The sequence below is a fragment of the Prionailurus viverrinus genome, chromosome B1, assembly GCF_022837055.1.
Source record: "Prionailurus viverrinus isolate Anna chromosome B1, UM_Priviv_1.0, whole genome shotgun sequence".
Taxonomy (NCBI): Eukaryota; Metazoa; Chordata; class Mammalia; order Carnivora; family Felidae; genus Prionailurus; species Prionailurus viverrinus.
The window spans coordinates 142,118,115-142,144,557 of record NC_062564.1 but is presented as its reverse complement, the minus strand read 5'-3'; the positions used below and the strand labels follow the sequence as shown (position 1 = coordinate 142,144,557).

Below are 26,443 nucleotides of genomic sequence, written 5' to 3'. Positions count from 1 at the left end.
GGTCAAGGTGTCTTCTGATGATAAACTGTGTTTCATGGAAAGCAAAACACAAATAGTTTGTCCCTATCTTTCCTCATTTCTGAATCACACATCTTCTACTCCAGCCCAACACCCTCCTCTGTTACAGCTTTCCAGTGCTCTTGCTCTGAGACTCCCCTGATGAAATCATTGTGTTTGAAACAAGAAAAGAAGGCAAGTATGGATCTTTCCTCAGTTGAGTGAGACAAGTAGAAATGCATACATGTCCTCTGGACCTCTTGGACGTACTTCAGACGAAGCCATGATGTCACTGGCTTCTCTCAATCACCGGAGGCTGCCAATCACTGCTTCTCCCACCCCCTGCTTCTCTCTGCTGCCCCTGGGTGGGAAACACTCCAGCAGTGGTGATGGGGAGCCTGTTGTTTACAGGGATCCCTGCTGTATTCGTTTCCTGGGGCTGTTAACAAAGTTTCACAAACTGGGTGTTTTAACAAGAGAAGTGTATTCTCTCACAGTTCTGAGGGCTGGAAGTCTGAAATCAGGGTGTCCATAATGCCATGCTTTCTCTGAAACCTGAAAGGGGATCCCTCCTTGCCTCTTCCAGTGCCTGGTGGTTTGCTGGCAATCTTTGGCATTCCTTGGCTTTCAGCTAGCTGCACAGCCCCAGTCTCTGCCTTCACGGTCACATCACCTCCGACATGTCTCTGTCTTCACAGGGTTGTCTTCTAAGGACACCTGTCATATTAAAGTAGGGGCCCACCCTACTCCAGTATGACCTCATCTTAACTAATGACATTTTAGTCAGCTTATATCCAAATAAGGTCACATTGTGAAGTATTGTGCACTTGGCCCGACACATCTTTTTGGAGGGACACGATTCAACCCATAATACTTGCCTCCCTTGACCATATTTCATCTCAGGGCCCTTTACAATAAGCTTTCTTTGCTTTTGAAAACCAGCTTTTACTAGAAAAATTGAGTGAGAACCCCACATTTTCCAAGTCATGATTGCTTTATTTATTTTTTTTTTTAGTCTACTCCACCTTCCTTTCTCTCATAAATCTTCATGACCCCAGAGACTGTTTTGACATTGAGCAAAGAGTGATCATTTCTCCCCAGCTTTTCAAGAGTTCCTGAGTCCTGGAAGTTTATATGAGGCATTTATTTGAAAGTTTAATTTTAGGATATGGCCTTTACAGGACTTTATGAAGTGATGAGTGATTTGGCTCTACCTCACCCTCAAAATGTACCTTGTAACAGCAGCTGTTCTTGCTCTGAAGCATTTGGCTTTAAATATGTTTCCTGTCAACAGAATTGCTGCCTTGTGTTTTTCTCTTTCATTCATCCTTCTGAATATACATGTTAAACTTCTTGCAAACCCAATAAACTGGGTTTGAAGAAATAGGTACAACCGGGTTTCATGGTCAAGGACAGACTGACCTCTCTCGGGGCAGTGGGGGGGGGGGGTGGGGGGTGGGGGGAGTTGCCAGCAGACAGCTCTCCAGGCCCAGCTTGGCCACACCAATGGCTTCAAAGAATCGGGTGCTCTAGTGACCTCCAAAGGATAGTTCTAGAAGATCAGACAAGATGGTACTGACATGAAGAAGACAGTTTAAATGAGATGCAGCCTAGCCTGGTAATCAGGAGCAGAAGCTGATGAGACTGTCCACTTCCTGGCTGGGTGAACTTGGACAAGTTACTCAACTATCGGTTTTTGCATTATCCGTAAATAGTATGTACTACACCTGCCTTACAAGCTAATTGTGAAAATTGAATGAGCTAATGCAGGAAATGTGCTTCGCACAGGACTGGCACACAGTAGCAGCAATTGTTATTAATGTCAAGACCTCCTGTTATTTTCCCCCCTTTATTTAGACATTCCTTACTTTAATTTATTTTCCAACTGCTTTCAAGATCATTTCCCCTTTGGGGGGGAATCCTAAGGTCAAGTTTGAGAAAAGGGAAGAAACTAAATGTATTTAAAGAATGCGGAAATCTGATAAAACATTTTTTTTTTTTTTAATAAATAAAAAGACTTTGCTAAGTATCCGTGTCCTACACTAGCATGACACTTGGCTAGGGTGTCAGGGCTAGTGGAAATAAATGAAGTCAAGCCTTGAGTAGTAGTTTAAATATTAAGGAATTAAGCCTGCAAGGAAGCAGGCGATGCAGATAGTTTCGGTTGTCTGTAAAAATGCCAGCATTCCTGAAACAAACAGTGAGCTCATCATCAAATTCTTCTTCCACCTCCCAGAAGAGAATCTATGGCTTGTTTACTCCTTTTGCTTTGGTTTTCTGGGCAGCTGAGAATGAAATAGAGCAGTGGTTCTCAAACTTTAGCATGCGTTAGAATCATCTGGAAGGCTTGTCAAAACACAGATCCTGAGTTAAAACACAGCCCCAGGGCTGACTCAGTGACTGAGGCTGATTCAGTAAGTTGATTCAGTAAGACTGGAATGGGGCCTGATAATCCACATTTCAAACAAGTTCCCAAGTGGTGCAGATGTGGCTGATCTAGTACCTACACTTTGAGAACAGCTAATGTGGAATACTGTGATACATTGCGATATGGTGGAGAGCACAGGGCATTTTAAATTTTTTTTTTCAATGTTTTATTTTTATTTTTTGGGACAGAGAGAGACAGAGCATGAACGGGGGAGGGGCAGAGAGAGAGGGAGACACAGAATCGGAAACAGGCTCCAGGCTCTGAGCCATCAGCCCAGAGCCCGACGCGGGGCTCGAACTCACGGACCGCGAGATCGTGACCTGGCTGAAGTCGGACGCTTAACCGACTGCGCCACCCAGGCACCCCAACACAGGGCATTTTAGACACGAAAGCAGGCAGATTCAGATTCTCCAGTTGTCCTTAGCAGCAGTTATGTTAAGCAAATAACTTCTCTGAAATCAAGTTTCTTCCATTTTTAAATGGAAATACTGTAATAAAATCTACCTTGTTAAGGTCATTGTAAGACTGAAATAAATTGTAAAGCACTTTGTTCATGGACTGGCATATGCTGGTTTAAAAGATTCTATTAATTTATTTTACTGTACAGTTTTTTTTCATAAGTCATGTAAATATTCTTGAATGTTCCGGGCAACCAAGTCTATCAAATGAATAATACTGCTTATTTAAATAACTGAGGCATTCTGAAAAATTTCACAAAGCTTCCACTTTAGAATTTCTATGCCATTTTTCAGTCTGGTGTGTGTGTATGTGTGTGTGAATGTGAGTGTGTTTGTGTGTGTGTGTGTTTTTTCTTTTAATTAAACAAGCAGTTCCTCCCCATTTAATTCTTGCTAGGTGGCAAATTACAGAACAGACTGAGAATTTCAGCCTTCTCTGATTTTGCGCATTGGAATTTCAGCATATTTTGATGTGTAGGTAGTAGAGGACAGTGAAAAGGTCAAGGCTAGAATGCAAACCTTAAGTTTTCATGAACAATTAGAATCTGGTTGCAGTTTTGCCTTCTAGTTTTCAGAAACAGACATGTGTGGTACAAAACCACCAGGGAACTTCTTAAACGCGTAGAGTCTACCTTAACACCTCATTCCTATATGGTTCAGTATGTCTAATGAGGGACCTGGTCAAATGCATTTTAAAGAATCACCCCAGGTAATACAGACATTACATTTCCAGAACGACTAGGAGTAGGCCGGAATGGTCATGACTGCATTCAAATTCAGGTTCTGCTGCTTAATTAGCTGTGTGAGTTTGAGCAAATTTGCCAATCTTCTTAATGTCTTTTTTTTTTTTTTTTTTTTTTTTTTTGAGAGAGAGAGGTTGAGGCGAGGGGGGTTAGAGAGAGAAGCTTTTTTTTTTTTTTTAACATTTATTTATTTTTGAGAGGCAGAGAGACAGAGCATGAGTGGGAGAGGGGCAGAGAGAGAGGAAGACACAGAATCTGAAGCAGGCTCCAGGCTCTGAGCTGTCAGCACAGAGCCTGATGTGGGGCTCGAACTCATGACCCATGAGATCATGACCTGAGCCAAAGTCAGACGTTTAACCGACTGAGCCACCCAGGCTCCCCAAGAGAGAATCTGTTTTTTTTAAAAAAAAATTTTGTTAATGTTTATTTATTTTAGGCAGAGACACAGTGTGAGCAGGGGAGGGGCAGAGAGAGAGAGAGAGAGAGAGAGAGACACAGAATCTGAAGCAGGCTCCAGGCTCTGAGCTGTCAGCACAGAGCCTAACGCAGGGCTTGAACTCATGCCATGAGATCATGACCTGAGCTGAAGTCAGACACTTAACCGACTGAGCCACCCAGGTTCCGAGAGAGAGAGAGAGAGAGAGAGAGAGAGAGAGAGAGAGAGAGAGAGAATCTTAAGTAGACTCCAGGCTCAGTATGGAGCCTGACTCGGGGCTTGATCCCACGACCCTAGGATCATGACCTGAGCCGAAATCAAGTCTTAAATGCTCAACCCCTCCAATCTTCTTAAACATTGGTATCTTATATGTGAAATGGGTCATTCTTACTCATTTATCAGAGCTGTTGTGCAGGTCATATTAACATATCTATTAGGTGCCTAGCACAGTGCTGGGTGTGAAGCACTCAAATGCTCCAATATTGTGGTAGATCTTCTAAAATGCCAGATATTTAGATAAGATCAACATAAAAGTTCCTAGATGGATAGAACTGAAATGAAGCCAATTGGCTCTGTGAGTCCATAAAATATTTACTAAGCCTTGGAGAAATGATTCTCCAAAGATTATATTGAAGTGACTGATTTCTTACAGGTGCCATTAGATCAGACACATTCACAACTAGTTTCTAACCTGTTATAAACACTCTTTTAGAATTAGAATTCCTTATTTTGGATGCTTTCAGATTAAATAAACAGTGTTTGATCGTACTGAAACAAATTGTTCAACCTAATGTACTGAATCAGTGGCTTCTCATTTTTTACTGTGCCAGAACATTAATTTTCCATTCACTTTAATGTGGCAAGATAATGTCCAATTGTGAAAATATTAAACACTTCAGGAAAGCCTAAATGAAGCCATGTTAGCACAAGACAACAGAACCAATATTATTCAGTAACAGGATAGGAAAATCAACTTAGAAAGAAAACATTATTACAGTAAAGACACGTTTTTATTCCAAGAGTTAGGAAATAACATATAAATACATGTTTACTTGGATTTTTCTCAACATCTTTGTGGCTGTTGTACAGTCTCTTAAGCAGTTTTAAGATATTTTATCCTTTCTGTAAAATGGTCTTTCCCAGTTTACTGATGTATTTCTAATTTGTGTGTTTAAAATTAGTATCATGGCATTTTTCATTTCCATGCTATTCCTGAAGGTTTATGTTAATGGCTTTCGGAGTTTATCAGCTGCAATCCTTTAAACAAAGCTTAAGAACACACAGTCCTAGTGGGGTTTTCATTTGTGGATCCTTTAGTGTAAGGTTCCCCAAGGACAGTGGTCAGCATTAATGAAAACATCTTGAAGTCTGTAAACCACAGTTACTTCTGTGTTAGATGTAGTGAAAAGCCTTGAGCTCTCACTTGAAAACAAAGAGGATGCAGGAAATTCTCTCTCATTGCTTTCACGCAGATGCCACTTTATAGCAAATATTTTTCGGAGTAACCAGGATTAACATAATTTATTGTTCTAGAGAACAAATGTGGTATATTTCTAATTTGTTACACCAGAGGGGAAAAATGAAAGGCCTCTTTGTATATGTAGCAAATGTCACATTGCCTGCCTGTCTGGGGATGGGAGAGTCTCCTGAACCACTCCTGAAGAGAAAGGAAGTTGTTGCAAATTATGGGTTTGTTATGCTTCCAACGTGCATGTGGGAATGTACATAATACAAACAAAGAGGTCATTTTGAACTAGTGGCACTTCGAAATATTTCCTTCCAGGTTGGACACCGAGGGACAATGCAAGATTATCCGGGCTTCAGCCCATCGGTGGATGCTGAAGCGATTCGCAAGGCAATCAGAGGAATCGGTCAGTACTGCTTTGTAATTCTTCTCTTTATGTTGAAGCAAATCAAGAAAGTTACAATTTAAGTGCATTGGTTCAGGGGTACCTGGGTGGCTTAGTCTGTTAAGTGTCTGACTCTTGATTTTGGCTCAGGTCATGATCTCACGGTTTGTGAGTTCAAGCCCCACATCTGGCTCTGTGCTAACAGTGCAAAGCCTCTCTTGGAGTTCTCTCCCTCTTTCTGTCCTTACCCCACTTGTGCTCTCTCTCTCTCTCTCTCTCTCTCTCTCTCAAAATAAATAAATAAACTAAAAAAATATTTTTTAATATTTAAAAAAATAAAATAAAAAATAAAAGTGCATGATTCAATTTGCCCAAGTTGGGTTACTTGACTATAGAAATTGTAAGGACTGGAGCGCCTGGGTGGCTCGGTTGGTTAAGCGTCCGACCAGCTCAGGTCATGATCTCGTGGGCTTGTGAGTTCAAGCCCTGCATCAGGCTCTGTGCTGACAGCTCGGAGCCTGAAGCCTGCTTCAGATTCTATGTCTCGCTCTCTCTCTGCCCCTCCCCTGCTCAGGCTCTGTCTCTGTCTCAAAAATAAATAAACACTAAAAAAAAAAAATTTAGAAATCGTAAGGACTTTTAAAAAATGTGAAATAATAAGGAAAAATGTATGGGACACCCAGTTTTATTAAATCTTAATATTTGCCATATTTACTTAATAGGAAACACTACTATCACCATGGACCAACAAGAATGGTCATCGTAATGAATCATTACAGATACCATCCCTGCTGATTCTTCCTGGATCTCTTTCCTCCTCAATTCCCTTTCCACACTGATTTGTAATGCCACTTCTGTCTTGTAAGTTTCTCTATTTTTCTGCTCATTTTTCTCACCATCCTAAACTAGAGTGTATTCTCGTGAAACTTAATTCTGTAACTACATGTGTATGTATGTATGTATTGTTTTCTATGGTCTGAAACAGTATAAATTGGAACCATGTTGTGTATTATATGTACATTCTTCTGCAACTTCTTTTTGTCTGTTAACATTTTTTTTTAAATTTTTTAAAAATGTTTATTCATTTTTGAGACAGAAAGAGAGCGCAAGCAGAGGAGGGACAGAGGGAGAGGGAGACACAGAATCTGAAACAGGCTCCAGGCTCTGAGCTGTCAGCACAGAGCCCGACGCGGGGCTCAAACCCATGAACTGTGAGATCATGACCTGGGCCAAAGTCTGATGCTTAACCAGCTGAGCCACCTAGGCGCCTCTTAATATTATGTTTTTGAGATTTATCCATGTTGATATGTTTAGCTCTGCTTCATTAACTTTACTTGCATAGTAGTCTATTGAATTATTAGATCATAAGATGGGATATTGATGGAACATGTAAACTGCCTACAATTCTTTTCTATTACAGTATAAAAATGCTGCATTGAATATTCCTGTGTACGTCTTGTGCACATTTGCTAGCATTTCTCTAGAACATAACAAATGGAATTCAGAGTTGAAGATGTTCATCTTCAAATTAACTAGAAATTTTGCCAAACTGCTCTCTAAAATAATATGCAAATTAACATTCCTAACTAGCAGTACATGAGACTTAGTCTTGCTCCATATTCTCACCAATACTTGCTAAGGTCACACTGTTCTGTTTTCCCAACTGAGTGGCTCTAAAATTGTATCTCACTCTGCATGTATGTTTGCTTCCTCTCTTCCCCATCCCCCAAGACTGATATGATTGAGTCTCCTTTCTTGTTCATTTGCTTCTTCTTTCTTGAATTATTTCTTCATATCTATTACCCATTTTTTCAGTTGGATTGTCTTCTTCATGATGGCAAGATTTTTTCTTTTTTATAAATTCTGGATATAAACTTTTTTTTAAAATTACAATCCATGAAAATATCTTCTTCCAGTCTGTGATTTTCTTTTAACATTGGTTATAGTAATTTATATTGCATAGAAATTTTAAATTTTAGTGAAATCAAGTTTACCAGTATTTTTTTATGATATACTTATTATTGTGCCTTTTCTGTAACGGGCTCATAAAGATATTCTCCTGTGTTTTCTCTCCAAAGTTTTACAGTCTTATTTTTCACATTGGGATGTTCAATCTACCTGGACTTAACGTTTGTGTATTTAAAGGTATCTAATTTTATTTTATCTCGAGTGGCTAGTTCATTGTCCCAGCACAATTTATTGAAGAATACATCCTTTCCACACTGATTTGTAATGCCACTAGTGTCTTGTAAGTTTCTCTTTTTTTCTGCTCTCTGCTATGCTCCATTGGTCTGTTTGCCTATCCCTGTCTCAATATCACATTGTCATAGTTACTATCATAATTTTATAATTAGTATCTACAGGGCAAAAGCTTTTCTTGGCCCAATTCCCTCCCCTCTGAATTTTAGGGTCAGTTTGTTAGGTTCCATGAAATATACTGTTAGGTTTTTTTTATTGGTGTAATATTATCTCATTTCTGTCTGTTTGGCTTTACATTTTTCTTTCTGTTTCTAAATGACAGTCATTTCTTCCTTTCTCTCTGTGCTTTCCCTGTTTATGCTCGATGTTGAGTAGACTGTTCCATGAGGTTAATGTCAAATTGAACAAATTAATAGTCTTTAAATTCTATTGCTTGTCTTTTTTTTTCTTAATATCATGTTTCTTCACAAATTTTTGCATTTGGGGTTGCAGAAGCAGAACCATTACCTATGTGTTCTCAGTCCAGAATCAGGTATCCTAATGGCATTTGCATTAGACATGTGTCTGATCCCGTCTCTGAACTAGGAGGCAGCTGTTTTACTTTCCTGTCTCGAGCATATGCAAAAGCAAGAGATGAAAAACCTCCTAGCATACAAACTACACACAACTGCGAGCAGTAGCTTTGTCTGGAGTCTAGGGCCATAAGGCGTAGAGATGCAGAGAAGGGGTAGAAAATTAGAACAGAGATGGGAGGCAGAAGCTAGACCCTAAAGAGCAGGTGCATGAGCTACAGGGCTTGAGCTTCATCCTGAAGGCTACAGAGAACCATTAGGATTTCAACTGAGGGATTGACATGATCAGGTCCATTTTAAAGAATTTACTGAGGCAGGGGTGCCTGGGTGGCTCAGTCACTTGAGCGTCCGACTTCAGCTCAGGTCACGATCTCACAGTCCGTGAGTTCGAGCCCCGCATCGGGCTCTGTGCTGACAGCTCAGAGCCTGGAGCCTACTTTGGGTTCTGTGTCTTCCTCTCTCTCTCTCCCTACCCCTCCCCTGCTCATGCTCTGTCTCTCTCTGTCTCAAAAATAAATTAAAAAATTACCAAAAAATTTTTTTTAAGAATTTACTGAGGCAGTAATTACAGTATGAATTGGAAGGGGGTCAAGTCAGGAGGCTATTGACGTTTCTAGATAAAATATGATGCATGCACAAGGGCCAAGGAGAGGGCAAATTCGAGAGATGCTAATGATTGCTACCCTGTAGGGAGTAAAGAAAAGAAAGGGGTAGACCACTAGGGTCTTTGGTTGGGTGACTGTATCCATAGTGATGCCATTGATGAGGGTGCATAGAATGAAACACAAGTTAGAGAGGAAAGAGAATGAATTCAACCCGGAGCATCTGAGATACTTGTGCAGTTGGGGGTGGCTAGTCGTGCCCCAACACAGATGCCATTACAGGTCCAAATCGATCATCAGACTCACAGGACACAACTAGGCTTTAATTGAGTTCCGTGTTTACTTAATGCCATAGAAGAATCCAGGACCAGAGATGTGGTGGGACAGCATCTTTCCCTGGGAGGCCCAGCCACTAACCAAGTACATGGTTTGTTTGCCCCATCCTTGATGTATATAGAGTATGTACCATGGCCACTGGCATATATAGCCAAGGAGCATGTGGGTCACCTCAACACTGAGAAGTTGAGCCTTGAGTTCCAACTGATTTTTTATACCATGAATCACATAGGCCCAAGGCACATAAGCCAACTCAGAGCTCCCCAACCCAGGGGTAGTCCTCACTGCAAATGAGGTGGAAACAACTCCCCATGTTACTTCATACTTTAATTACCAAGAAAATAGTGACCTTGAGGACATTCTCAAACAGGCCAGCATCAGCCCTTTACTTACAACAGGTGCTTAAGTCTATGGGTCTGGGATGTCTGAAAGTGGTACAACTCAGAGGGAAATATATGTTTTGGGGTCAGAGATTTGGTTTTACATTCTTGCTACTAAAAAGCTGCATGACTTTGGCAAATGAGATAACTTTTCTAAATATTGTGTTTTCATCTTTGGAACAGCTGAATCCTACCTACCGCCCAGAGCTTCAGTGAATATTAACTATGACCATGAATAAAAGGTATCTAGAATATGGCAGGTTCTCAATACATGTCAGTTCCTTTTTTTTAGAGAAAAATATTTGACATCAAGTATGGAGATAAGAGAGAGATAAAAGGTGATAGGACATCAACTGAACCTCATAAGGGGGGGAAAAACCCTAGTTCAAAAGCAACACATTCCTCGCACTACTCCCTTGGTCTGATATACAGGGAGGAATATTTGGACAATAATTGTTGTCTTTCCCCCAAACTCCCCCAAATTAATTTTCTTTTCCAAAAGCCTGGCAAAGAAATGCAGATTCCAACCTGGTAAGAACCTGGAAATTAAAAATTAAAATGCCTTCCTCTCTGCATTTGTTTCAAACCATTGATCATTTTTCCTTTGTTCATAACAGATATTAGGCATCTTTGGGTTGATGGTGAGTAATATTCTTTTTGTCTCGTTTAGGAACCGATGAGGAAACACTCATCAGCATTCTGACTGAAAGGACAAATGCACAGCGGCAGCTGATTGTTCAGGCGTATCAAGCAGCATATGGAAAGGTATGATTTGATTAACATGACAACTAGTAAAGAGCTAATCACTATGGATCAGGGATGCTCCCACGTGATTATGCCTGCAGATCTTTTGTTTCAGCCCAAGTGTAACAGAATGTACCCTGTGTATCCAGTCACAGGTAGGAGTCCTGGTTTTGCTCTTAACTGGCTGAATGGCTTTGCATATGTTATTTGCTCTTTCTGGACCTCAATTTTTCCACCTGTTGAATAAGGAGGGTTGCCTTAGACCAGTAACATTAAACCAGGAATGATTCTGCTCCCCAAAAGATATTTGGCAATGTCTTGAGACATTTTGATTATCACACCCGGTGGGAGAGAGGGATGTTTCTGGAATGTGGTGGGTGGAGGTCAGGGATGCCACTAAAGATCCTGCAATGCACAAGACAGCCCCCATACGTAAGAATTATCTGACCAGTGCTCACGTCGACAGCACATATACTAAAATTGGAACGATACAGAGAAGATTAACTTGGTCCCTGTGCAAGGATGACGTGCAAATTCGTGAAGCGTTCCATATTTTTGTTTGTGAGTTCGAACCCTGCATCTAGTTCTGTGCTGACAGGGCAGAGGCTGCTTGGGATTCTCTGTCTCCCTTCTCTCAGCCCCTCCCCCAGTTGTGTGCTCTGTCTCTCTCTCTCTCTCAAAATAAAGACATAAATTTTTCAAAAAAAAAAAAAAAGGATTATCTGACCAATTATCTGGTAGATCCTGTCTTCGATGATCTTTAATTTGTCTTCCAACTTTAAAACATTTTTGTAATTGTAGATTTAATTCATTCAGCAAATGAAAACTTACTTGTATACAAGAACATTTTGTGTCTTTTCCACACAGTGTATTTGTTCAATAAACTACGATGTGTCAGGAGTGGGATATTTCTCTGTGTCAGGAGATATCCTTGTCTTTGGAGACTCACTGATCTAAAAAGCAGATCCCTCTTTTTCTTATGAGGTTAAAATTTTATTAGAAAAATTAGAAGTAGGGGCGCCTGGGTGGCCCAGTTGGTTAAGCGTCTGACTTTGGCTCAGGTCATGATCTCACGGTTTGTGGGTTTGAGCCCCACATCCGACTCTGTGCTGACAGCTCAGAGCCTGGAGCCTGGTTTGGATTCTGTGTCTCCCTCTCTCTTTGTGCCTCCCCTACTCAAGCTCTGTCTCCCTCTGTCTCTCAAAAATAAACAAACATTGAAAAAAAATTTTTTTTAAAGAAAGAAAAATAAGTGAATAAAGTAAATTCGGATCTTGGTAAGTGCTATGAAAGAATTAAAATGGGATGGTGTGGTAGAGAGTGACTGGTGAATGGCTCCTTGAAATAGGGTGGTGAAGACATATCAGTGACAGGGTGTTACCTTACTCTCAGCTGAAAGTAAACAGTTCTAAGGATTCTGGTTTTTTGTTTCTGTTTTTGCTTTTGTTTTTTTATTTGCTTGATCTGGGGAAGAGCATTACAGACGGAAGGCCCAGCAAATGCAAAAGCCCTGAGGCAAAAACAAGCCGGGAATATTTAAGAAACAGAAAGACTTCCAATATGGCAGAAGTGTGGAGAATAGAGGGAGCAGATGGGAAAGATGCCATGGGTGGGGGCGGGGGGGGGGGGGGAGGAGATTTCAAATATGCTGGGCCTTGCCGTCTTGCTACAGAGTTTAGGTTTTACTCTAAGAACAACAGAGAATCATTGAAAGTCTGTAAGCAAGAGAATACTGTAAACTAATTTATATTTTCAAAAGATCATTTTAGCTTCTGTGGCTAACAAACTATGGTGGGAAAAGAGTGGTAACAGAGCAGTCAGCCTGCTGAGTCCAGGTGAGGACTGAGGGTGTATAGTGACCATCCACAGGCAGCTCAGGCATCACCTCCTGGCAGTGTTTTCCACACCCCCGGACTCTATGAAGACACCCTTCTTAATATTTAACCTTCACACTTTATCAGATACTTAACATATTATACTGAAATTTTATCTTCAAATATTTCTGGTTTTCCTATTAGAGTATAATATCCTAGGAGTAAAGATTTTTAACTCACCTTTAAAAGCCTACCACAGAGCAGGTGCCCAGTAAATGTCTGTCAAATTTAATGAATTGCCAAGCTTCTCAAAAAGGCAAAACACTCACGTATAGGGAACATGAATGATCCATTGGCCTTTCAGTATTTCCAAAATATGGAGGAAGGAAGGATGGAGGTGAAGGGTGACCCCATTTCTCACAGTGGGATGGAATGAGAGCATGTGAAGGAGGATCCAGTTGGGAAGTCCTGGGTTGAGGACAGATGGTAATAACAGCTTAGCATTTAGAGAGGAAACACCCTGTGGCGATTAAAGTGGAGCTAGTGACCCTTGGCTCTCTCCCATTTGTTTTGCCTGCTCCCCACCCACTGGGCCCCCCAGTGGCATGGTAGATGTTGGTATGTATCCACATTGTCATAGCAGTCTGGGAGGCTGCCAGCCTCTGTCTCAGAGCTGAAAATAATCAGCAGCAAGAAAATAATAATTCAATAACACTCCTTTGAATATTGAAAGTAAAAACCACATTACCTGCCTTCAAGCAGGGAAGATGGACTGTACTTATGTAATAAGTGAAAACAGTGCCAAGGGACAATACTAAGTAATAGGTGCCCCATTACATTCAGGGTTTTCCCTGCTGTTGCCAGGAAACTGCTTTTGATGGCTCATGGTTCCACACTCTTAGCAGAGGCAAGTGACCGCCACTGTCCTCTGTTCCCTTTTCTCTCCAGAGTTCTTTAGCGGTCACTGAGAAACAAGGAATCGAGCAACTACCCATGAATCTGGGTGTGAATTACAGAGCTCCTCTTCCTCTTCTTCCCCCCACCCCAACCCAAGTATTGAGAGCATCTTCGGTGTGGGAAATGCATTGTGATACACAGTTCCTATCAGTGTCACTCATGTAACCCTTTCTGTTGGCTTTCCTTCAGAAAACCTATAAAACAGAACAAGTTGGAAGCAGTCACAAAATGCAGATTAAATCCTTAGAAATAGTTCACCATTTCCTTTTATTCCCTGTGAATTGGCATGTTTTTGTTTGAATTGATACATATGTTTATCTTTCACTATGTGACTCTAAAGAAAGAGAAAGGAAAAGTATTTCACATTTTCTTCTTTGGGGTTCTTTATTTTAGGAACTGAAAGATGACTTGAAGGGTGATCTCTCTGGCCACTTTAAGGAACTCATGGTGGCCCTTGTGACTCCTCCAGCCATGTTTGATGCGAAGCAGCTGAAGAAATCCATGAAGGTATGAGCCCAGTCTGAGCCATTTCCACCTGAGATTTGACTATGTCATCAAGAGTAGTGACTTTCTTCCAGTGCACACTTGAGACATGGGTGTAAAAAGGAAAGATTGGATGTCATTTTGATGCTATACTATCCGAATGGTAGAACAATACTGAAATGGGGAACGGTTGTGGAACCTTGAGCCCACATGTTCCTGGGCTGAAAGGATATTGTCATATCCTAATTCTGTTTCCATGGTTTTTGACCCAAAGAGTCAAATTCTCTACTTTGTTGTCATTGAGAGTAAATGGCACCATCATCAACCCCATTGCTTAGGTGAGAAACCCAAAAGAATCTTTGATCCCTTGCTTTCCCTCACTCTTCAAATCTCCCAAATCTGTCTGCAAGTCCATCTATCAGAAATGTGTGCAGGGCACCTGGGTGGCTCAGTTGGTTAAGCGTCCAACTCTTGGTTTCAGCTCAGGTCATGATCTCATGATTCATGAGTTTGAGCCCCATGTCGGGTCCTGCCCTGACAGTGAAGAGCCTGCTTGAGATTCTCTCTCCTTCTCTCTCTGCCCCACCCTAGCTCACATGCTTGCTCACGTGCTTGCATGCACGTGCACACTCTCTCTCTCTCAAAATAAAAAAGAAAGAAAGAAAGAAAGAAAGAAAGAAAGAAAGAAAGAAAGAAAGAAATGTGTGCATGTCTCTCAGGATTCATTGCTACCATTCTACTTCAACCACCACCATCTCTTGACTGGACCATATCAATAGCTTTCTAGTTGGTCCTTTTGCCTCTATTTTTGCCCACTTGAAATCCATTCACCACAGAATAGCCAAAATTATTTTTATAAAGTCATTTTTGGAATCATATTATACTATTCACCTGCATAAATCTCCAATGGCTTTGAATACTTAAAATCCAAACTTCTTACCATGACCTTCATCACCCATCACAGTCTGGCTCCTATCTCTTGACTTCTTAAAAATTCTATCTGTGCTGGTCAGGGTTTCCCAGAGAAGCAGAAGCAGCAGGCAGGAGATATATATTACTAGATTTATTGCAAGGAATTGGTTACATAATCATGGAACTGGCTGGGCAGATCCAAAATCTGTAGGGCAGGCTGGAACTCTAAGCACAAGCTGGAGCTGTTGCCCGCAGATGGAATTTCTTCTTCTTCAGAGAAGCCTCAGCTCTGCTCTGAAAGCCTTTCAACTAAGTTGGATCCACCTGAAATATCTAATATGATCTCCTTTACTTAAAGACACTCAATAATGGACTTTAGTTATGTCTACAGAATACCTTCACAGCAAACCTAGATTTGTGTTTGATTGAGTTAACTGAGGACTGTAGCCTGGCCAAGTTGATAAAGTTCCATAAAACTGCCCATCACACCCTCTCCTCCCTCTCCCCCGATTCAGTACTATAGCTACACCGGCCTTCTCTCTGCTTCTTGAACATTCTAAGCTTATTCCTACCTTGAGGTCTTTATACATGATGTTCTTTCCATCTGGAATGTTTCCCTCCACATATTTTCTATCAATTCACTCAGTTTAATTTTCTTAATTGCACCTAATACCATCTAAAATTATGTCATTTATTTTTTGCTATTTGTTTATTGTTTTTTTTTTTCCCCATCCAATTAAAAGGTATATCTCCATCATAACAGGGAACCTCATCAGTTTTGGTCTGCATCTTCTGAAATGAAGTAGGTGCTCAATGCATTTGTTGAGAGGAAGGAAGGAGTCTATATCTGAGGCATAAGCTGTATTCTGCCTCCTTATCAGAGATAGGAGATATTTTTCTTTTCTGTGGAAGACGTATGGGCACCCAAGAAGCAGATGCCAAGATGGGATGAGACACACAAGAGATTTCCTGGGGAAAATCTTTTTTTTTTTTTTAATGCTTATTCATTTTTTGAGAGACAGAGAGAGACAGAGCATGAGTGGGTCAGGGGCAGAGAGAAATGGAAACACAGAGTCTGAAGCAGGCTCCAGGCTCTGAGCTGCCAGCACAGAGCCCGATGCAAGGCTTGAATTCATGAACTGCAGGATCATGACTGAGCCGAAGTTGGCCACTTAACTGATTGAGCCACCCAGCACCCCCCTCCCTGGGGGAGATCTTATGAGGGATAAAGAAGTGTCAGAGCAGGGTAAGTTGGGTGAAGCTTCAGATGGCAATACAGGGCTTACACTCATGACAGAGGGACAGAAGTAGGCTCAGATAGGAGGAGCCTCCGTGCACAGGGCAGCTCAAAGAAAACCATGGCAGGCCGATGGGGAGCTCCAAAGCAAAGGACTGCCCTTTGGAGAAGTCCTACACCGGGCAGAAATGGCCCAGCTCCAGTACCCCTTCCATGTTCAGTCACTTGCTGAGACAGCTTGGAGGGAGAATAGCCTTTTTGTGAACCACGTGGCAGATCCAGAGCTATGGCAGTTGAAGGCTATCAACCAACTATGTTCTTTGCAGCAGATTCTCTTAAAATGAAGTCTGAGTGGTGCATTTCTATGGCTGCCACATGGGGGGCAGTTTAACAGGTACAATAATAAGGATTAGATTCACCAATAAAGATTTAAAAAATTTCTCTCTTATGCAAAAGAAATCCAAAGTAAGCAGTCCAGAGCTGGGTGTCATGGCACTATCATTATCAGGCACTCAGACTCCTTCTATCTTGAGGTTTGTCCATCTTCAGCCTGTAGATTCCACTTTTTGGCTAAAGATGGCAACTCAAGATCCAGGCAATATGTCTTTACCCCAGTCAGCTAAAAAGAATAAGAGACAAAGAAGGGTTCATTCCCTCTCTTTAAGGATTCTCAGAAATCGTATGTGGTATTTACATATATTCTATCGCTCATAATTTAGTCATATGAACAAACCTAGCTCTAAGGGAGGCTAGGGAGTAATATAGTATCTATTTGGATAGCTATGTGCTAAGTTATAAATTAAGGGTTTTATTATAAGCAAAGAGGGTAAAAGAGATGGGGTCCATTCAGTTTTGCCGTGAACCTAAAACTGATCTAAAAAATAGTCTGTTTTTAAATTAATTAATTAATTAATTAATTAATTAAAATGGAGAGATGTTGAGGGCAACTAGGAATCTGTGCCACAGAGGGACAGAATTCAGCCTCTTTTCATAAGCTGCGTCAACATTATTTGATCAAGTGCTAGTGTAAATGGCTTTTCATAGAGTCACAGTGTGATTCAGTGACCTCAGTATAAATCAAGGCTCAGGGTAACTAGTCCCCAAGTCAACTAGGCCCATGACACACATTACTGAGCCTTTAAAAATCTCCCTGTATGAAGACGATACCTGCTGACCATCTAATGCAATGGTAGAAGGATGAACCCATTCAAAAGAATTGCAGAGCCCTTAATAAACATAATGGTGTGTTCAAATGTTCACTTCTGATCTTGAATGGCATAGGCTTTTCCCTTTGTGCTGTTTCTTTCTGCAATTACTCAATTTATTCTTTACACTAGAGTAGGACATTTTCTTGAAAATGTGGGTGTCAGTTTAGATGATTTGTGTTATTTTTGTACTAAAGTATGTGGAAAAATTAGAAAACTATAGCAATATGCAACCTTATGTGGATTTACTAAAACTTCTTTTCATCTGTATAAAACAAGATATCAAGCCTGAAATGCATGAAATTAAGTGTTTTAAGTATTCTAAAAATAGATTTCTTTTTTCTTTTTAGGGTGTCGGAACAAGCGAACATGCATTGATTGAAATCCTCACCACCAGAACAAGCAGGCAGATGAAGGAGATCTCCCAAGCCTACTATACAGGTAGTCTTATTTTCTGCTTACTTTTCCCACTGTCCACACACATATGAGCCAATGTTGCTTTTCCCAGACACCCACCACGCTCTTCTTCGCAAGGCATTTGGGGAAGGCAAGACATAAAAAGGAGGATACATTCTAAAATGGGCTAAATGTGGATTTTCAGAGAAATTTTGAATATGACCCAAGCTAGAAACTGCTGCATAACAATGGCATTGACATTTCTCATTTATAACATTACAGCTATAGGGGATTTTGCCCTTGGCAATCACTATTTATTGAACCAACTATTTTCATCAATGTAAGATTTCATCAAATCATGGTATATTAATATTATATATTAAAAACCGCTCAGATTAGCCTCATGGTTTTTGGTGTGGAAAATGAGACGAACCATTTAGAGAATGTGTTGAGCATGTGGATTCAGTATAATTAGCTAAAGTCCTAATAGTCTGTCAGCTGTGACACAGACTACCGAGGGTTAATTCTGACAGACTACCCAGGATTAGCATGACTACACAAGTTAAAGCACAGCCCCCACAGGACTACCCTCACTTCAGACACCAGCCACAAGCTCAGTGCTCCCAGGCCACGTGCCCTTCTGACCAAACGGCTACACATTTAGGGGTTCTCACTACTTCCTCGGGTTCAATAGCTCACTAAAATGACTCACAGAACTTAAGAAAGCATTATACAGTCAACCCCTGAACAACGTGAGGGTTAGGGGCACCGACCCCCAGCACAGTTCAAAATCCATGTATAACTTTTGACTCCCTCAAAACCTAACTGCTAATAGCCTGCTGTTGACCAGAAGCCTTACTGGTAACATAAACGGTCAATTAACACATACTTTGTATGTTATATGTATTATATACTGTGTTCTTATAATAAAGTAAGCTGGAGTTAAGAAAATGGTTTTAAGAAAATCACAAGGAGGGGCATATGGGAAGCTCAGGAGGTTGAGCGTCCGAATTTGGCTCAGGTCATGATCTCATGGTTCGTGAATTTGAGCCCCACCTTGGGCTTACTGCTGTCAGCGCAGTGCCCACTTCAGATCCTCTGTCCCCCTCTGTCTCTGCCCCTCCCCTGCTCACGTTTTCTCTCTCGCTCTCAAAAATGAATAAACATTGAAACAAACAAACAAAAAAGGGAAATCGTAAGGAAGAAAAAATACATTTACAAAATTGTACTGCATTTTTTTGAAAACACCCACATATAGGTAGACTGTGCAGCTCACACCCATGTTGTTCATGGGTCAGTTGTACTTACAATTATAATTCTACTTGAAAGAGTAGAAATGAGGACCAGCCAAGTGAAGACATTCAGAGGAGACGTCTGAGAGGGTCCCAAACACAAAGCTTCTGTGTTCTCTGGATGTATCTCCTTCCCGGCACATCGATATGTAATTACCAACCAGGGAAACTCCTTGGATCTTTGGTATCCAGCTTTTATTAAGGATTCATTACATAGGCATGACTGGTTGCATAACTGGCCACACGACTGATCTCCATCTCCAGTCCCCCTCCTTTCACTGCAGGTCAGGCTGACATCATGTGGCTCAAAGCCCCAACCCTTCTAAATCACATGGTTGGTCTTTCTGGTGGGACCAGCCCCTACCCTGAGTTGTCTTGCTAGCATAAATTCAGCTGTGGTTTGTGGGCACCTGCCACGAATAACAGACATTCCTATTATTTGGGAAATTCCAAGGATTTAAAAGTTACCAGCTAGGAACCAGAACAAAGACCAGCCCAAATTCTGTATTATACAACAGCCCCCTGTAGCCCCCTCCAAGTACCCCAAGGGAGCCACAGTTTCTATGTTTCTGTATCAGAGAGGTTCTGCAGTAGAAGTCCAGAGAAGGGATATACTGGCTCTTAGATGGGTGTCAGATAGGTCACTTTGAGAAATTCTCATTAGAACATAAATACCTTCACTTAGCTTAGTGATAGGTAAGTGACTGTTTTATTCATGTGCTCATAAGGGCTCCATTCAAACGGAATCAGCACTAGGCATTTTAACAGAATTTAACATAGAGAATTGTTTAAGCACTTTTTTTTGAGGACTGAAAAAGCTAAAAGGGAACACAGGGATGACACAGAGGTATAAACAAACCCCAGGGCTGGAACAACAAGGGAAAGAAGTTGGAGTTTTCAGGAACTAGAAGCTCAGAGGAGGGGTATCACCTGGCCACTGTTGGTGCCTCAGGGGCTCAGTGGAGAGATTTAAAGAACCAGAGTTCCGATCTCTGCAAAAGGGCTGCATCTGGCTGGAGCTGGCACCCTCCATGCTAAGTGACTTTTTCTAGGCGCCTGGAGCCAACCGCTGCTTCCAGGATTAAAGACCTTCACTGGTTTGCACTGACATGAGTAGCAAACAACTAACCTGTTCTGCTCTCCCCTGCCTTCCAGTCTCCCTCTACCCTCCCCCTTCCCCAGTGGTGGACCTAACAGTGAGTTGGGGCAGGGGAGAGGGGTACACAAGAGAAGTTTAATTTGCAGTGTCCCAATCCCAGCTGCACAAAGTAAGGCATAGAAGGTTGAATTTGGAGTAGATGAGATAATTGCTTAATAATAGCCACAAACAGGTGCATTGTAGATGTTTAAAATATTTGGTTCTCTGAGTTCAATGAGATTTGCGTGTAAAAAAGTCATCAGAGCCAGAGACTGTATCCCAAGGTGACTTGTTACTTCTGGGTATTTCTTAGAAGAGTTACTACTCCATGAGTTGACTTGCCACTTGATGGATTTTTGGGGTCCAGCGTCTATGTACAAACAACCCTAAGACGTAAGCTCTATAAGGGCAGGAACTTTGTCTGGTTTTGTTCACTGCTGTAGCTCCAGTGGCCAGAACAATGGGGAATAAATTCAAATATGCATTGAATGAATATCCTCAAGATTGAGATTGTCGTCTTAAGAGCCAAGTGAAAGTTCTAGCTTTTAGGATTGTTGTTTTGCAGGTATGAACTGTGGTAGTAGTTCAAAGTTATCAGAGGCCCCTATATCTCTGTGAGATAAGCTCTCTAAGGCTATAAGGAATGGGACAGCATTTAGGTTACCTTGATTAATAGGGATTAATGATACATAAGAAGTAAAAGAAGAAAACAGTCTTAATCATGTGTAGCTAAGCTTTACGGAGATGAGATTCAGGACACAGCATTAACCTGGAGACTCAGCCCTCTTGTCCCTTCCTCAATATCAGGCATTCATTGCTCCCTGTGCTAATGTTTCTGGTACAGTAACTCTTTTCCCTTTCTGCTTCTACTGTTCTCGAGAGCACCAAGTAACTTCTCTCCCCTTACCACATGGTGTTTGTCTACATAGGCTTTTATTTGCTGCATGGTTTATGGTTTTTCTTGACTTCTGTTTTGTGCCTTATTCCTTAGGGTCTTTCCACTTCTCTGTTGTTGTACTGTCTTTGACTCTTTTTCTGTATAGCTCACTCCCTAAGAGAAGATTCAATGGGCTAAAAGGAGAGCTGAGAATGTAGTCTTTAAGTTGTGTGAATTATGTCCTGTTCAAGGTCCATGTTCTAGTACTGAAGAAGAAGGAAATAGTAATTGGAGGGCAAACTAGCAGCTTGCCCACACTAGCTTTTCCATTATCCGTATTTTAATGCCACTGTCAGATAAAATGGACCATGATTTGACCCAAAAAGGCAATTCTTTCTGTTCTTACACATCTGCCACCACACACAACATGGTGATAGTTATGAGAAGAACGTGTCCGTATCAGAAGAGAACCAGCAAGATGAAAAAAAAGAGGTAAGATTTATTTTATCAGGTACTCACTCCTTGCCAAGGTTGACATTTAAGCTTTTCTCTGTTTTGTAATAATGTTTTTCAGTTTGTCAAGGCTTAATTTATTCTTATTTGGTTTCAGTATATAAGAAGAGTCTTGGAGATGACATTAGTTCGGAAACATCTGGAGATTTCCGGAAAGCTCTATTGACTTTGGCAGATGTAAGTTTTTATGTTTTCTTAACTGCCCAATAAGCTGTATGCTTAATGATAATTTCTAGGGAGTTTAAAAATAACCAAACTAAAACAATGAGATTGCAATTCTCCTTATGAAATAATACATTCGTTTTACATTTTCATTTCTGGACTCCAAAGAATATTTATTTCTTTTGTTGGTATTTAAATTAAGTAGGAAGCATGATACAGAAAAATTTTCTTCAGAAATGGGTATATCAGCCTCTGGATTAAAAACAAACAAACAAAAAGACTTGCAATGGGTTGCCTGGGTGGCTCAGTTGGTGAAGCCTCCGACTTTGGCTCAGGTCATGATCTCACAGTTCGTGGGTTTGAGCCCCACGTTGGGCTCTGTGCTGACAGCTCAGAGCCTGGAACCCGCTTTGGATTCTGTGTATCCTTCTCTCTCTCTGCCCCTCCCCCACTTGTGCTCTGTCTCTCTCTCTCTCTCAAAAATAAATTTTAAAAAATTAAAGATTTTTTTTTAAAGTCTTAAAAAAAGACTTGTGAAAACAAAAACAAAAACACGATTGCTGCAACTTTATGTTTGCCGCCTTTGGAAGAGTTGCTAAACCATTCGTCAGCGTGTGACCAAATGAGGCCACATCTAGCTCTCTCTTCTTAGGAGGCTCATGACTTCATAATAAAGGTGGTAAGGTCAAGGGTGAGATATAACCACATATGTGTACATGAGAGGAGGTAATTTAAGCCATACCTCACTGGCCCCTTTTGGCTGATTTACACAGCTCTTTACGTGTGACGAAGTCCCAACGCTGGTCTCAGCCTGAGGGTAGAAATAGTACTTGTCGAAGTGAGGCATGCCACAAGAAAACAGTTTATCCTAATTATGGTTTCAGTTACTTCCAATGGTGAAAACCTTAAAGGTCGACCCGACAAAGCCAAATTAATGAGGCATTGCTGCAAACATGCACTCGCACAGGTTTGTGTGCAAGAGCACACACGCATTTGTGCACGCACAGGAGCACACAACCTCCACAGGAGGCAATTGCAGAGTAGGACTTCAGGCCAGGTGTTTAGACTCAAACTGCCCTGGACTCTCACGCTCCTCGGCTGCCTAGTAGCTTTATTTAGACAAGTTACTTTAGGCCTTAAAACTTCATCTGTAAAACTAAAATAACAAGAGTACCAACCTCGGGGGCTGTTGTGAAGATAAAGAGAGAGAGCGCCTGTGTGTAAAGTACATAGCACCTAAAAAGTGATCGAGACGTGGTGGCGGTGGCTTATTAGCAGTAGTACCATTGATAGTCAGCATTTTTTTTTAAGTTTATTTATTTATTTTGAGAGAGCAAGAAAGAGAGCAGAGGAAGGGCAGAGAGAGAGAATCCCAAGCAGGCTCTGCACTGTCAGCGCAGAGCCTGATGCAGGGCTCGAACCCACGAGCTGAGATCATGATCTGAGCCGAAGTCAAGAGTCACAAACTCAACCAGATGCCCCGATAGTCAGCATTTTTTTTTCCTGGAGCAGAGTGTGCAATGAAACGGAATAAAAAGGCAAACTAACAGCAGAGTGGCAGCAGCACTGAAAAGGAAAATGAAAGAAACCACGTGGAAATCAAACAAACACACAAGGATCTAATGTCTGCAAATGGCAATAAATGTGCTTTAAAAATATTACGGCCAAACATGCCATTCACCTACAATTCTCAAAATAATTCCGGCAATCCTCTTTCCTATCTCCCCTCTTTCTGTAGTGTGCTGAGTTTCTGTGCACAAGCACACATGCACTTAGCCACAGAGCCCTCAGTGTTAGAGTTCAAGGGTTTTGTCTTTTTAATAGACTTTATTTTTCAGAGAAATGTTAGACTTCCAGAAAAATGGAGCAGAAAGTACAGAGTTCCCTTATGCCCCTCACAGTTTCCCCTGCTATTAATATCTTGCATGGTGTATTATATTATAATTGGTGATTGAATACTGCTACATTATTATTATTATTGTTATTATTAACTAGAGTCCATAGTGGACATTAAGATTCACTCATGGGTTTGGACAAATGGATGATGTCATGTATCCACCATTACAGTATCACACAGAATAGTTTTACTGCCCTAAAATTCCTACACTCCAGCTCTTCATCCTTCTCCTCCTCCTTTCAAAACGCTGGCTAACACTGGTCTTTTTACTGTCGCTATTGTTTTGCCTTTTCCAGCATGACATATGATGGGAACCACACAGTATGTTGTCTCTTCAGACTGACTTCTTACATTTAGTAATATGCTAAGTGTCTTTCATGGCTTGATAAGTCTTTTCCTTTTTATTGCTGAATACTGTTCCATTGTGTGGATATATGACAGTTTGTTCCACCCGTTGAAGGGCATCTTGGATTCTTCCAAGTTTGGGCAATTGGGTATAGAAACTTCTGCAAACATCCACGTACAGGTTTTTGTGTGGACTTCAATTTGGTCAGTGTCAAGGAGCACAGTGGCTGGATTATGGTTAAAGTGTGATTGGTTTTGTGAGACGTGTCCAGACTGTCAAAGTGGCTGTATCGATTTGCATTCCCACAAGCAAGGAATGACAGTTCTTGTTGTTCCAAATCCTTTGGTGTTGTCAGTGTTTTGGATTTTAGCCATTTTCTAATAGGTATGTAGTGGTATCTCATTTATTTTTTTATTTTCTATTCCCTAATGGCCTATGATATTGAGCATCTTTTCATGTGCTTTCTTGCCAACTGTATATCTGATATCTGGGCAGATCTCTTGCCCATTTTAAAAATAGGTTTTCATTATTTTATGTGAGTGTCTAGAGCTCTTTATGTTTTCTGGATGTAAGTCCTGTACTAGATGTGTGTTTGTAAATATTTTTCCCAGTCTGTGGCTTGTGTTTTCATTCCCTTAAGATCTTTGAGTTTTCAGAAGAGGAAAATGAGGCTCAGAAAATTGTGTGATTTGCTACAAATATCATGGCTGATGAGTAGCAGAGCCACAACGGGAGCCCCGAATGCCTGATTCCTCTGTGTTTCCTGGCCTCTGCTGGAGAAAAAAATCTCTAAAACATCCTGTTGGTTGGAATACTGAGTCTTAGAGTCTTCTTTATTTAAGAGGATTACCTTTGTTTGCATCTTCCCTGTTTAGGGCAGAAGAGATGAAAGTCTAAAAGTGGATGAGCAGCTGGCCAAAAAGGATGCCCAGGTCAGTAATAGAGCAAAGAAAACATCTCCTGTAACCTTTTTTCCCCCTTGACTGCCTTTTCATTCATTTGGCGTCACTGGCTGTCCTCTCCTGTCCTCTCTGAAGGAGAAGCCTGAAGGCTGGGCATCACCCACCCTAGCCCTCTACCTTCCCCAGTGGTGGGTATTATTCTTCTGGCTCCAGCCACCCTCTTAGATTCCTAGTTTGCTAACAGTGGAACAGTGAGAGACTTGGAAAAGAGATTATCTCCCTGAACTCTACAACCAAGGACCTCCTCTTGTCATTCCATACCCTCTGAGGAGGAGGAGGAGGAGGAGGAGGAGGAGGAGGAGGGAGGGAGAGAGAGAGAGAGAGAGAGAGAGAGATTGTGTCCATAATAACATTCTATGTCTTCCTTTTTATCCAATAGATTCTCTATAATGCTGGGGAGAACAGATGGGGTACAGATGAAGATAAATTCACCGAGATCCTGTGTTTAAGGAGTTTTCCTCAACTGAAACTGAGTATGCACTCACATTACAATCCTTTTTGCTTTGTGTTGTATTTGCAAATGTTTTTTGGCTTAATATACAAAATTATGTAAAATGAAGTTAAAAATAGCAAAGTCTATTCCATTTGCATGTATAAACACTTCAGGAAAAAAAAAACATGGGGGAGCTGTGTTCCAACTCAAGACACAATTGACACTGCTCTTGTCTTCCCCTCCAGGTTGAGTACATCACCTAGTGAGTGACAGGTAACAGATGGGAGAAGATGGCAAGGAGAAAGAAAGGGGGAGCCCTCTGGGGTGAGAGGAGAGAGGAGTATTTTGGTGGTATTCAGGAAGCTGAGGCAATGCTTCCAACCCAATTAGCCACTTCCCTAGTTAGCCAGTTTCCAGAAAAACCAGGCATTGTGGGTGAGGGTATCTTAATGCATTGATAAGAATGAATATTCAGCTCTTTCTGATATAAAGCAAATTGGGGAAAGGGGAGCATAGTTTTTTTGCTTAGGCCAACTATTACATGGAACTGCTAAGCACCCACCTCCTCATTCATGTATCTCCCTGAACCACCTGGAAGCAACAGCACCCAGAAGCCCAGAACTCCATTCGCTGTGAATAGCTGAGTGTGGCTCCCAGGTGTCGGTCAATAGAGCAACCACAGCACATGACTAGGCTTATGCTGAGTTCATGGAAAAATGAGGAAGCATAAGGATATTACCGTGACTTTTTAATTCTGAAATTGCCCTTCCTTAATTTTGGCATTAAAATTTCACTTATTTTATAAAATAATGGTAATAGTATATTGTAGTTCCTTTATTAATGTCTTTATTTGAAACATAAAAACCAAACAATCCTAGATTTCTCTCCAAAATTTTTTTTTTCAAAATTTACTTGGCTTACAAAGTATGCCTACATACTTAGGGACATATGTGTGGGTTTTGCTTTGGGGCAAAAACGGATCAAGAAATCTGAATGCCTTCTGGTAAGTGTGAGTAGGCCATGCTGCCTTTGGGGATGACTTACTCAGCAGAAAGAAATCTTCATAATTAAGAT

General features: G+C 41.1%; 1 protein-coding gene and 1 non-coding gene across 3 annotated transcripts in view; both read left to right on the top strand.

Annotated features, from left to right (window-relative positions):
• Positions 1-26,443, top strand: part of ANXA3 (annexin A3) — a 53,168-nt gene that overhangs the window by 14,755 nt on the left and 11,970 nt on the right. For both annotated transcript variants that reach the window (XM_047857105.1, XM_047857104.1), the window contains 7 exons: positions 5,846-5,933; positions 10,672-10,766; positions 13,910-14,023; positions 17,704-17,794; positions 21,667-21,746; positions 24,850-24,906; positions 25,316-25,409. In XM_047857105.1, the coding sequence (XP_047713061.1) occupies positions 5,846-5,933; positions 10,672-10,766; positions 13,910-14,023; positions 17,704-17,794; positions 21,667-21,746; positions 24,850-24,906; positions 25,316-25,409 (619 nt within the window). The remainder of the gene's footprint in view (positions 1-5,845; positions 5,934-10,671; positions 10,767-13,909; positions 14,024-17,703; positions 17,795-21,666; positions 21,747-24,849; positions 24,907-25,315; positions 25,410-26,443) is intronic.
• On the top strand, positions 11,196-11,302 carry LOC125164991 (U6 spliceosomal RNA). Its single transcript, XR_007151900.1, has one exon. It is a non-coding gene; the product is annotated as a U6 spliceosomal RNA (small nuclear RNA).